Source organism: Oncorhynchus nerka, linkage group LG18 (genome assembly GCF_034236695.1).
Source record: "Oncorhynchus nerka isolate Pitt River linkage group LG18, Oner_Uvic_2.0, whole genome shotgun sequence".
In the NCBI taxonomy this organism is placed as follows: Eukaryota; Metazoa; Chordata; class Actinopteri; order Salmoniformes; family Salmonidae; genus Oncorhynchus; species Oncorhynchus nerka.
The window spans coordinates 65,538,989-65,552,562 of record NC_088413.1 but is presented as its reverse complement, the minus strand read 5'-3'; the positions used below and the strand labels follow the sequence as shown (position 1 = coordinate 65,552,562).

At 40.0% G+C, this 13,574-nt stretch overlaps 1 protein-coding gene across 2 annotated transcripts in view; it reads left to right on the top strand.

Annotated features, from left to right (window-relative positions):
- Nucleotides 1-646: 646 nt before the first annotated feature.
- LOC115146346 (collagen alpha-1(XII) chain-like) overlaps nt 647-13,574 on the top strand; it is a 93,694-nt gene continuing 80,766 nt past the window's right edge. The window contains exons 1-10 of one of the 2 annotated variants that reach the window (XM_029688372.2): nt 647-935; nt 1,752-1,857; nt 5,882-5,998; nt 6,118-6,261; nt 7,259-7,315; nt 8,286-8,549; nt 8,832-8,996; nt 9,125-9,298; nt 12,026-12,316; nt 12,469-13,071. In XM_029688372.2, coding sequence (XP_029544232.1) covers nt 1,788-1,857; nt 5,882-5,998; nt 6,118-6,261; nt 7,259-7,315; nt 8,286-8,549; nt 8,832-8,996; nt 9,125-9,298; nt 12,026-12,316; nt 12,469-13,071 — 1,885 coding nt within the window. In that variant the 5' untranslated portion in view covers nt 647-935; nt 1,752-1,787. The remainder of the gene's footprint in view (nt 936-1,751; nt 1,858-5,881; nt 5,999-6,117; nt 6,262-7,258; nt 7,316-8,285; nt 8,550-8,831; nt 8,997-9,124; nt 9,299-12,025; nt 12,317-12,468; nt 13,072-13,574) is intronic. The other variant, XM_029688371.2, reaches the window with a different exon arrangement.

Here is a 13,574-nt window from a genome sequence, read left to right as displayed (position 1 = left end):
TGCCTCTAAAATGTGAATAAATAATAGTTTATCAATATTTTAAGCTAGACATTCCTATCCTTTCCATCAACCCTATTAATTTATACGGCGTATACGTCCACTACACCACTTTCATACGTATCAATGGGGGTTAAGAAGTGAATAATAATAAGAAAATAAGTGGGTATACCCTCCGATACACCACTGGGACTACCTGTCCCGTACAATTACTTAATCAAGTGAAATTGTACTAAATAAGTTATATAGTTTATTGTTTGCAGTTGTCATTAAATGTAGGACCGTGTCATTGTGTTTTAAAATCGGTGGAATTGTATGTTTACAAATTACCCGCATGTAGTCTAGGTTGCCCTGGCGACTGCATATATTCTCAGAGAGATCCACAAGAAAATCCACGAACGAGTCGTTTGTATAGTAAATTCAGCTGGTTTTTATTGATTGAACAAATACTTTCACTGAAATAGTAAGTAGACCATTTTTTAAAACTTAATATAGCCTACATTTGAATTTCCTCAGGGTTGACTGGCTATATAGACTGTGACTCACATTATCCCTGTTAACCCGTTATAGGTACTTAAGACAGAAGATCGTGATGTGCCAAAGGAATGCAGAAAAGAATTCACTTCCCCGAAGTGTATTCCCACTGGTGAATGTTTCACATATCAAACCATGGCAAGGTTTACCGGTGGACTTTCGTAAGAGTTTACGGCGGTAAAAAGAGAGTTGGGAACAGCCCCCTATTAAGTAGCAGATTGTGGAAAGATTCTACCCACTTGGACAGAGACTTCCTTCTTGTACATCTGCTGTTGGAGCTTCCAGTAGCCAGCTAGAGGAGAGAAGGGTATACCCAGAGCTCTTAAAAGTTATCTATTCGTAAAAGTTATCTTCAACGAGACTGCATTTACATTTTTTGACTTTATTCTGTCAGAATTGACCAGGTGAGCTACAAATATTTTATTTTATCCTGCTGTTGATTAGAAATAATTCAAAATTCATACAAAATAAATGCCTTTCAATGAATAAGACATTGTGCCAATCTGTATGTGCTATTTATGCACCTTTTCAAAGACTTGGATACAGGAACGCAAATATTAATTTATTTCTGGGAAGATTAGTGATTTTTTTCGCGGTCGGTTAATTCTTTAGGTTATAGTTTGTCCATAAAGAAACACGTCTATGTTGGATTATTTCTGGACCCAGTGTGTAATCAATAATTATACTGTATGAGAGTATGCGCATCGAAGGAGAATAGTTTAGCCAAAGTAATCAATATATTAGTTGATAATTGGTAAAACTTTACTTTAAAGCAATGATACATTTGCTATTGGGCATATTGTTTTGGCAAAAGTTTTTTATTCTACATAATATATATACTTTTATAATATATGAGCCTAACCCATGCAACAGGTTTAATTATGATTACATTATTTATTAACAGTGAGTGAACGAAATCATTTTTTAGACTACTTATGATTAATAACGAATATAGTTCAGAAAAAAAGTGATTATATTTTTTGAGATAACCGTGCATAAAGTGACAGAAGTTAGGTCGTTAAATAGGTCTACTTTTTTCTCTCTTTCATTGAACCAAATTTTGCCAGACAGTGGTTTAGGTAAATTCCTCCACTGGCAGATGTCTTTTCAGTCAGGCAAATGTAATCTATTCCCTTTCAAGGGCTCGTGACATTCTGGCCACTCTCATCCCAACGCTACACTAAATGGGTTTGAACATTTGATTGCAACTCTCTTCTCAGATTGATTCATGTGCTGCTGACCCATAACGTATAAAAATGAAGATAAGGCTGTCGCTGGCCGTGGCTGCCTTTGTTGCTGTGTTATTCTCCACAGTTGAAGCTCAAGGTAAATGTCCCTTCCCCCTATCCCTCCTGTCAAACCTTTTCATATACCCTCCAACTCTCTCTCTCTCTCTCGCTCTCTCTCTCTCTAGTTGTTTGATTACAGTGTTTAGGATGTAGGGGTTTTATTGTGTGTGGACCTACTATCACATGGAAACAACCCTAATGCATTGTACAGTATGATTAATAAAATTATACCCAGTTATGTGTGTATTGTGCTTGATTTGACTTGTCCTGAACCTCGTCTCTTGTTCTGTAATGTATTATAAGTTATTTCAGAATAGTTACAATTGTATTTACTCAATCCTGGTACATGTATATAATATATTCTAAATTAGTTTTTATAATTATGATAGGACATATACAAACTCTGTCATGAAACCAAAATCAGGAAATGTCTCCAGCTATGCCAATGAGAAATCAGGGAATCTGGTATTATGTCGTCAACAGTCATCTGTAATACCCAGTATGTGACATTACTGTCTCAACAGTTGGATCTGACTTTTATGTTGATGTCAGAGTCCTCACAGGGCTCTGAAACCATCATGTGTAACCATAGTCGTATTGATGTTATGGTTTGGTAAAAGAATCCAGGACTCTATAGTCATTCCTTCATTGAAAATTAGATAGGATTTTTTATTTATATTCCAATGATGTGTTCTAAAACAAAAGTACACTAAAAATAAGTAAAACTAAAATCATTTCATGGTTTAGTTATTCCCCTCTGTAATTATGTCAACTAAGTTGACTAAGTTTACATTAGCTGTTCTAGATTTGAGTATTTCTCATATTTCGATCGCCAAACAAAATAAGTGGTCATGACATGATCATTTGTAGAAATGTGAGATCATAGTTTCAATATCCCTGATGTTCAAAACGTGAGAATTCAATTCTTATGTTTTTTTGAAGTGAAAAAACATTTTCAGACCAAAGACAAAAACCCAAAATGGAAAGTTCTGATTATTTCCCCTGAAAGCTTTTTTGGGGAGTCCGATGTCTACTCCCATATATCTTCACTAACGGAATGGAAATTAATCCTCAGACAGGGCAAAGACAAAGATAATGTGGCATTCTCGAAAACGTTGAGTTGCGATCCATATGAAAAGTAAATTTGTAGTAATTTTTGTCAGTACATGTTGCGAAATTACTTTGGCATCCCTTCTGCCTCTTTTGGAGAGTCATAGCTCTTTCCTCTGAATGACTGACTGGCTGTAGACGAATGTTACTGACAGTAGCCAGAGTCTGGCTTATGGGAAAGGCAGAGGTGTTCTCTGGTCAACCAGGGTGCTGTGATGTGCATCCACGCCTGTTGAGGGAACTCGACCGAAAAGATATCCACCAATGTTTATTGTGATTATTTTATATCTTCAATTCTTTCTTTTCAATGTCTTGTTTTAGAAAAGTATGTTAAAATGCAAGATGAGAAGATTGAACAGAAAATGTGCGCAGTAACAACTCTGTAACAACTGTGTTTCCAACTATTTACTACTTTTTCTACAACAATGCTCAAACAGCTTGAGCAAAGTGACACAGCTCTTTACTCTTGTGAGTGAGAACAACCTCCCTACCCACTTTCCTTACCCAACGTTCCCCTCCATCTCCCCACCTCCCCTTTACTCAACACCCCTCCCTACCCACTTTCCTTACCCAACTTCCCCCTCCATCTCCCCACCTCCCCTTTACTCAACACCCCTCCCTACCCACTTTCCTTACCCAACTTCCCCCTCCATCTCCCCACCTCCCCTTTACTCAACACCCCTCCCTACCCACTTTCCTTACCCAACTTCCCCCTCCATCTCCCCACCTCCCCTTTACTCAACACCCCTCCCTACCCACTTTCATTACCCAACTTCCCCCTCCATCTCCCCACCTCCCCTTTACTCAACACCCCTCCCTACCCACTTTCCTTACCCAACTTCCCCCTCCATCTCCCCACCTCCCCTTTACTCAACACCCCTCCCTACCCACTTTCCTTACCCAACTTCCCCCTCCATCTCCTCACCTCCCCTTTACTCAACACCCCTCCCTACCCACTTTCCTTACCCAACTTCCCCCTCCATCTCCCCACCTCCCCTTTACTCAACACCCCTCCCTACCCACTTTCCTTACCCAACTTCCCCCTCCATCTCCCCACCTCCCCTTTACTCAACACCCCTCCCTACCCACTTTCCTTACCCAACTTCCCCCTCCATCTCCCCACCTCCCCTTTACTCAACACCCCTCCCTACCCTCTTTCCTAACCCAACTTCCCCCTCCATCTCCCCACCTCCCCTTTACTTAACACCCCTCCCTACCCACTTTCCTTACCCAACTTCCCCCTCCATCTCCCCACCTCCCCTTTACTTAACACCCCTCCCTACCCACTTTCCTTACCCAACTTCCCCCTCCATCTCCCCACCTCCCCTTTACTCAACACCCCTTGCTACCCCCAAGTGGGTTTATTTATTCTTGTTCAGAGACTTTCTTGGAGACATGAGGGGAGCTTTCCCGGGCCCCCTGAATTGATGTCAGGTTGGTGATCCTCTTTTACTGTGTACCAATAGCAGCTTAGTTCAGGTCCTAGTTGTTGTCCGCCTGTGCATTCAGTGTGTCCTGAGCTGTGGCTTTCTCAGTGGGTATTTTACAATGATATTCTTGCATCCCATCCCACTGCCCCTCCTCAACAGCTTGCATGCCACCCACCTGCTGACATGGTCTGCAAGGCCAGCCTTGGCATGTATGTCTTCATCACATACTCATCATCATCATGGACTATAGTATGTAGCATATAAGAAATGCCTATACAGACATAGGCTAGAGGAGGAAGAGGTACTCCTACAGCACCTCACTTCGTAGATGTTAAGACTCTTACATTCTCACAGTTCTAGCTATCTTGTTATTCTGTTTACCCTCAAGTACATGTTTATATGTCCAAACACTTTTGTTTCCCATTTAACTGTACTCACATAAAGGTGAAAGGTCACTCAACACTCAGCTGATCTAAATAGGTTGCATGTGAACCCCAACTGAGGAAGAATCTCGTGTTAAAATATGTTTATTATCTCTGCGTGTGGTCCGTCATGTACATGGAAACTTTCATCCAATTTGTCAAGTTGTTCTAAACAACTTTCTCATGTACATGTGCATGGTGCCGTGGCAACCAGCTCAATGTGGACACGTGTGTTGTTGTCAGATGGCATCTGTTGTTTTATTTTTTTCAATATATTTGTAAATGATTTTCCTCTGTATCTCAACTCTCTCTTCATGTTGTCTGTGTAAGGCAAGCAGTGTCCCAGCACCTCATGCCATGCTGTTCACTCTGCCAATGAAAAGAACGTACACAACAGTCTCCCGTGACACATTGTGTATTCTTTTTGCAAGGTTTGCAATGGATTTATGCCAATGACTTGTGCTAGTCTCTAAATATACAAATAGTTTGTCAAAATATGTATATATACTCTGTATATATAACATGTGTTAAAATCAGCAAATGCCATCAACATTACCTGGCAATCTTGACTCCATTGTATAATCAATAATGTTGGAATGAAAATGTTGTTGTACTTGTGTGTTGTTCCAATCAACTCCATGACTTGAGAGCAACCTGTTGGTGCTGGTTGGTTGGGCATGCGTGGTAATGACTGCACTCAGCATGTATTGGATGGTTCACTCAATGTTTGTCCTTAGGGGAGTTTTGTGTGGAGTTGGTCTGTATTAATGTTGTTTACTCCAGACTTCCGGTGCTTGAGTTGCTGACTAGGGTCACCTGGTTGTGCAACTCAAACAAATGCCATTTTGTTTTCCAAAATGGCTTCTCACACTTTTTAAATGTTGTTGTAAGTTTATTTTTTGTCACATTTACCATGGATGTGGGTTTTTGTCTCCCTCAACAATGAACGTCTCAACTTCAGTCATGAAGTGTTTATCGTTGGGCTAAATGTGAATGCTTGATATAAAATGCCTTGCTGAAATACTTGATCAACACTTATATACTCATACCCATGTTTTGCTCACAAGTAAGTTAACATCAGTTCCTCTTTTGTTTGCAGTGGAGCCCCCCTCAGACTTGAAATTTAAAATTCTAAATGAGAACACAGTGCAAATGTCATGGAGAAAACCTTCGCAAAGGATACAAGGCTACAGAATACAAGTTGTATCGGATACAGGTTCGTATTTATTGATCTCAGCAGTTAATTGACGTTTGCCTTACTAGTTATAGCCTTTCATGCCAAGCTGAATGCTAATTTGCACCAATGCTAATGGCAACCCATTCTCTATATCCCAGATGAACCAGCCAAAGAGTTTAACCTCCCAGCCACTGCTACAAAGACGTCTATCCCAGACCTGACTCCTGATCTGGACTACTCAGTGTCCATCATTTCCTATGATGGCACAGAGGAGAGTATACCCATCTTTGGCCAGCTCACTAGTAAGTGCTCAATATTCAAATCAAAACAAATGCGTCTCCTGCACCAAATACAACAGGTGTAGACCTTAAAGTGAAATGCTTAAATTACTTAAAAATAAGTTGAAATGTAGCAAATAATTAAGGAGCAACAATAAAATAACAGTAGCAAAGCTATATACAGGGGGTTCCTGTGCAGAGGGTTCCGGTACAGGGTCAATGTGAGGGGGCACCAGTTAGCCAATGTAATTGAGGTAATATGTACATGTAGGTAGAGGTAAAGTGACTATGCATGGATTATAAACAGGGAGTAGAAGCAGCGTAAAAATGTGGGGTGGGGACAATGCAATTAGTCCTGGTAGCCATTTGATTAACTGTTCAAGAGTCTTATGGCTTGGGGGTAGAAGCTGTTAAGAAGCCTTTTTGACCTAGACTTGGCACTCCGGTACAGCTTGCCGTGTGGTAGCAGAGAGAACAGTCTATGACTAGGATGGCTGGAGTCCTTGGCAATTTTTTGGGCTTTCCTCTGACACTGCCTGGTATATAGGTCCTGGATGGCAGGAAGCTTGGGCCCAGTGATATATTCTGATGCTGTTACAAGGTTAAAAATAACTTGTGTGAAAAGTCAGATGGCTTTCCCAAAAGCCTGATGTGGGCTGATATCAAAAGGGTTTAACCTCAGATCAGATCACTCAGCCATAGGAACAATGGGCCAATTACATAGTTTCAAGCCTCCAGCTGTCTATGGTGTAGCTGCCAAGTGAGATGAAAAACATACGATGTTTAATGGAACAAATTAGAGTTTATAGCGTTAGCTTCTAGACACATCAGAAGAAGGAAATCACATTTGATTATTGAAACTTGAATAATTTATAGCTAATGAACCAGGAAAATATGTTTATATGTATGTGGTTGATATCTCATTGAAGAGGCTTGATGATGTGTTGATTGTCTTGGATTTATACATGGCCTATGGCACACAGGATGTCATGATAACAGTTCAAGTTCTCTTGTGTTTCAGTTCAATCCAGTAACACAAGTGGAACAGCAAGGAGACCTCAGACTTCAGATGCAATCAGTAAGTATGTTTATCTCAATGTCAACCAATCCCCTCTATGCCCATTGCCTGTCCGCATAGCTGTACCATTTTTCCAGTACATTCTTTGTGTTTGTCCATGAACTTCCATCATAATCATAATAGTTTTCTCTGGAATATTTTCCTCAGCCTCAAATACCCCTTCTGTACTGATGAGTTGTCACAGTGTGAGCAGACAGGTGGACCGACAGTGGCTGAGAATGTACACTGTAATTCGTAATTGAAAACAGTCTTCACATTGAGGCAAACGGGTTCCTTTTGGGCTCCCATAATCCAATGAGTGGGATGACGTCACTGTCATGCCAACTCGGTGCATGTCCGTCCTTTAAATTAAATGTTGAAAGAAGTGGAAAGGATTACTGCTCTGACCAGAAGTCCTTTTACTGGAGTTCTTTGCCTTTCCATGAGTCCAGTCTGTGGATTGACAGGGAGACACGCTTACCTTTCCCCACCATGTAGGATTTGTGTGGAAATTGAACCGGAAGTCCCGAATACAAAATCTGGTAGAACGCTCTTACCGCTCTCACAATTGACCTAATTGTCCTGCTAAATCGGTAGAATATTTGATGTTTTATCAATAAATCTTCAAAAGGTGAGAATAACAAGATGTGAGAAGCACATACGCATAAAGAGTCAAATAGACCTAGGGGATCTAAGATTCAAGACATTCATAGAAGTCCTGCGAATTATTGCATCTTGGATGTTCCAGAGAATCTGATGGATCTGTGATTTAAAAACCCACTAGGGTTTGAAAACATAAAACCGAACAATACCGTTGAAAGTTTCAGTGATTATTTGGTCCATAAAAACACATTTTTGTCTTCATGACTGTTGGAATATCATCTGTCAGATATTTTCATTAGAGTACCACAAAGGTGCACCAATCTGTCAGATTGTGTTCAGACAATGAATTGTGTTGCCTCTCTCCCCATCCCCCTCTCCACCCCTCCAGAGTGTCCAGTCAATGCCATAGCAGACCTGGTCTTCCTGGTGGATGGCTCCTGGAGCGTTGGCAGGGAAAACTTCAAGCATATCCGCAGCTTCATCAGTGCCTTGGCTGGTGCCTTCGACATCGGAGAGGACAAGACCAGGGTGGCCGTGGTCCAGTACAGCACAGACACCCGCACTGAGTTCCCCCTCAACCGCCACTCCAAACGAGGGGAGCTTCTCAAAGCCATCAACACCCTGCCCTACAAGGGAGGAAACACCATGACAGGTATATGTGATTTGTGTGACTTAACAGCCTACTTGGACGTGTTTGATCCCTTACAGCATGAATAGCCTGTAGATCATTTGTAAATTCTTGTAAGACCGAATCCTAACTTGAGATTTGTGTGTGTAACTAGAACATTGGTGCAAATCTTCAATTTTATGTTCTGTTTCCGTGCTTGTTCTCAAGGTAGACTTCCGCCCACAGACAATAAATGTTGTCTTACGCTGAAAGATTTTCGGTAACACTATTTTCTTAAAGGTAAATTATGTTACACTCTGTCTCTAGGGGACGCCATGGACTACCTGCTGAAAAACATCTTTACGGAGGCGGCTGGCGCCAGGAAAGGCTTTCCGAAGATAGCCATGATCATCACAGACGGAAAATCCCAGGACCCAGTGGAGGAGTATGCTAAACGACTCAGGAACATTGGAGTGGAAATATTTGCCTTAGGTACTGCTCTTTCTTGAGAACATCCTTATAATGCTTTTAGTTTGTGTGTGCCTGGAGATTCTGTAATGGCTGATGTCCAGAGTACTCCGTTTCTCAGGCTAATTTGTAAGATGTTTTTCACAATGTAGGTATCAAAGGAGCAGATGAGGATGAACTGAAGGAAATGGCCTCAACTCCCCACAACACACATGTCTACAATGTTCCTAACTTTGATGTGATCAAGACAGTGCAGAAAAAGCTCATCACTCAGGTGTGCTCCAGTGTGGAAGACCAGCTCAACTCTCTAGTGAGCGGAGATGATGGTAAGACATTATAGATGATGGTAAGACATTATAGATGATGGTAAGACATTATAGATGATGGTAAGACATTATAGATGATGGTAAGACATTAAAGAGGACGGTAAGATATTAAAGATGATGGTAAGACATTATAGATGACGGTAAGACATTATAGATGACGTTAAGAGTTTAAAGATGACGGTAAGACATTATAGATGATGGTAAGACATTATAGATGACGTTAAGAGTTTAAAGATGACGGTAAGACATAGATGATGGTAAGACATTAAAGATGATGGTAAGACATTATAGATGACGGTAAGACATTATAGATGAATGTAAGACATTAAAGATGACGGTAAGACGTTATAGATGATGGTAAAACATTAAAGATGACGGTAAGACATTAAAAATGATGGTAAGACATTATAGATGATGGTAAGACATTATAGATGACGTTAAGACATTATAGATGATGGTAAGACATTATAGATAATGGTAAGACATTAAATATGATGGTAAGACATTATAGATGATGGTAAGACATTAAAGATGACGGTAAGACATTATAGATGGCGGTAAGACATTATAGATTACAGGTAAGATATTAAAGATGACGGTAAGACATTATAGATGACGTTAAGACTTTAAAGATGACGGTAAGACGTTATAGATGACGGTAAGACATTAAAGATGATGGTAAGACATTATAGATGATGGTAAGACATTATAGATGACGTTAAGACATTATAGATGATGGTAACACATTATAGATGATGGTAAGACATTATAGATGATGGTAAGACATTATAGATGATGGTAAGACATTATAGATGATCGTAAGACATTATAGATGATGGTAAGACATTATAGATGATGATAAGACATTAAAGATGATGGTAAGACATTAAAGATTATGGTAAGACATTAAAGATGACGGTAAGACATTATAGATGACGGTAAGAGTTTAAAGATGACGGTAAGACATTATAGATGATGGTAAGACATTATAGATGACGTTAAGACATTATAGATGATGGTAAGACATTATAGATGATGGTAAGACATTATAGATGATGGTAAGACATTATAGATGATGGTAAGACATTAAAGATGACTGTAAGACATTAAAGATGACGGTAATACATTATAGATGGTGGTAAGAGTTTAAAGATGACGGTAAGACATTATAGATGATGGTAAGACATTAAAGATGACTGTAAGACATTAAAGATGACGGTAAGACATTATAGATGGTGGTAAGACATTATAGATGACGTTAAGAGTTTAAAGATGACGGTAAGACATCATAGATGATGGTAAGACATTAAAGATGACTGTAAGACATTAAAGATGACGGTAAGACATTATAGATGACGGTAAGACATTATAGATGACGTTAAGAGTTTAAAGATGACGGTAAGACATTATAGATGATGGTAAGACATTAAAGATGACTGTAAGACATTAAAGATGACGGTAATACATTATAGATGGTGGTAAGACATTATAGATGATGGTAAGACATTAAAGATGATGGTAAGACATTAAAGATGACGGTAAGACATTATAGATGGCGGTAAGACATTATAGATTACAGGTAAGACATTATAGATGACGGTAAGACATTATAGATGGCGGTAAGACATTATAGATGACGGTAAGACATTATAGATGACGGTAAGACATTATAGATGACGGTAAGACATTAAAGATGACGGTAAGACATTATAGATGGCGGTAAGACATTATAGATTACAGGTAAGACATTAAAGATGACGGTAAGACATTATAGATGACGGTAAGACATTATAGATGACGTTAAGACTTTAAAGATGACGGTAAGACGTTATAGATGACGGTAAGACTTTATAGATGACGGTAAGACATTATAGATGGCGGTAAGACATTATAGATTACAGGTAAGACATTAAAGATGACGGTAAGACATTATAGATGACGGTAAGACATTATAGATGACGTTAAGACTTTAAAGATGACGGTAAGACGTTATAGATGACGGTAAGACTTTAAAGATGATGGTAAGACATTATAGATGACGGTAAGACATTATAGATGACGTTAAGACTTTAAAGATGATGGTAAGACGTTATAGATGATGGTAAGACATTAAAGATGATGGTAAGACATTATAGATGACGGTAAGACATTATAGATGACTGTAAGACATTAAAGATGACGGTAAGACATTATAGATGGTGGTAAGACATTATAGATGATGGTAAGACATTATAGATGACATTAAGACATTATAGATGACGGTAAAGACATTATAGATGACGGTAAGATATTATAGATGACGGTAAGATATTATAGATGACGGTAAGACATTAAAGATGACGGTAAGACATTATAGATGACGGTAAGACATTATAGATTAAAGGTAAGCCATTAAAGATGACGGTAAGATATTATAGATGATGGTAAGACATTATAGATGATGGTAAGACCTTATAGATGATAGTAAGACATTATAGATGACGGTAAGACATTATAGATGATGGTAAGACCTTATAGATGATAGTAAGACATTATAGATGATGGTAAGACATTGTAGATGACGGTAAGACATAGATAATGTATTACATCACATTTCCATTGTTTGATTTAAATCTTCAAGTACATTGTCAGAAATAGGTATGGTCAATGTAACAAATCAACAACTTTGTAACTGTAAATGTATTGTTGACGTGTTTCCTAACCAAACTACATTTGTTCTGTCTCTAGTGGTGGAACCGGCCTTTAACCTTCAGGTGCTTGAGATCTCCTCTAAGTCCATGAGGGTGACGTGGGATCCCTCTCTGGGGGAGATCACAGGCTACAAGCTGACCCTGATGCCCATGATGGCTGGGATGAAGCGCCAGGTGGTATATGTGGGGCCCACCCAGACCTCCGTCAACGTCCGGGACCTGTCCCCAGAGACTGAGTACGAGATCAGCCTGTTCGCCCTGAAGGGTCTGACACCCAGTGATGCTGTCCTGGCCATGGAGAAGACTCAGCCTGTCAAGGTGTCATTGGGTGAGATAACGCTCTGTAACAGCATATCAGTGATCCACTCACTCTCTCACATACTAACTCACTGAAAGTTTACTTAGTTGCTATGTAAAAGAACAACCTATTTCATAATGTAGATCATATAGAGATGACATCTAATGTATTTTCCACCCCAGAATGTTCTCTTGGAGTGGACGTACAAGCTGACGTGGTCCTGCTGGTCGATGGTTCCTACAGTATCGGATTACAAAACTTTGCCAAAGTCAGAGCTTTCCTGGAGGTCCTGGTCAACTCCTTCAACGTCGGGCTTGACAAGATCCGGCTCAGCTTGGTCCAGTACAGCAGGGACCCCCACACTGAGTTCGCCCTGAACACCTATAATGACATTGCTTCAGTGGTCAAGGCTGTCCGGACGTTCCCTTACCGCGGAGGCTCCACCAACACGGGCAAGGCCATGAACTACGTCAGGGAGAAGATCTTTATCTCCACCCGAGGCGCTCGAACCAGCGTCCCACGTGTCATGGTCCTCATCACAGACGGCAAGTCCTCTGACTCCTTCAAGGACGCGGCCACCAACCTAAGGAATATAGATGTGGAGATCTTTGCTGTGGGGGTGAAGGACGCTGTAAGGTCAGAGCTGGAAGCCATTGCTAACGCCCCAGCAGCGACCCACGTATACACTGTGGAGGACTTTGATGCTTTCCAGAGGATCTCCAAGGAGCTCACCCAGTCCATCTGCCTGAGGATCGAACAGGAGCTCCTCAACATCAAGAAGAGGAGTGAGTAGCCATTTAACATTTCCATGGTAATAGAACAATGCTGAGACTCAGAATTTTCACTTTAAAATGTATGTCAAACAAAAACCAATGATTGTAAAGTTAAACAAACCATGCACAATGACTACTTTGAACAATTTCCACTGAAAATTGTGCAAAAACACATTTACTTGAAGATCACTGCAGATGCAAAGTTTGGTAGCAGAATGACAGCACAAACAGCACAAACAGTACAAACTGTAATTATGTTACCAAATGTAGCATCAGCCGTGTTCTTCAAGTAAACGTGTTTTTGTAACATTTTCAGTGGACATTGTTAATAGTAGTCCTTGTGCATAGAGTTGTATGGTTTGTTTAAGAATCATTTGTTTGACATACATTTTAAAGTGGAAATTCTGAGTCTCAGTATTAAATGCCCGTACCCTTATAACAAAGGGCTGGGGGTTTTCCTTCTCTGGTCATGTGGTCAACAAAAACTCCTAGTCCTACTCATTACACATACCCCT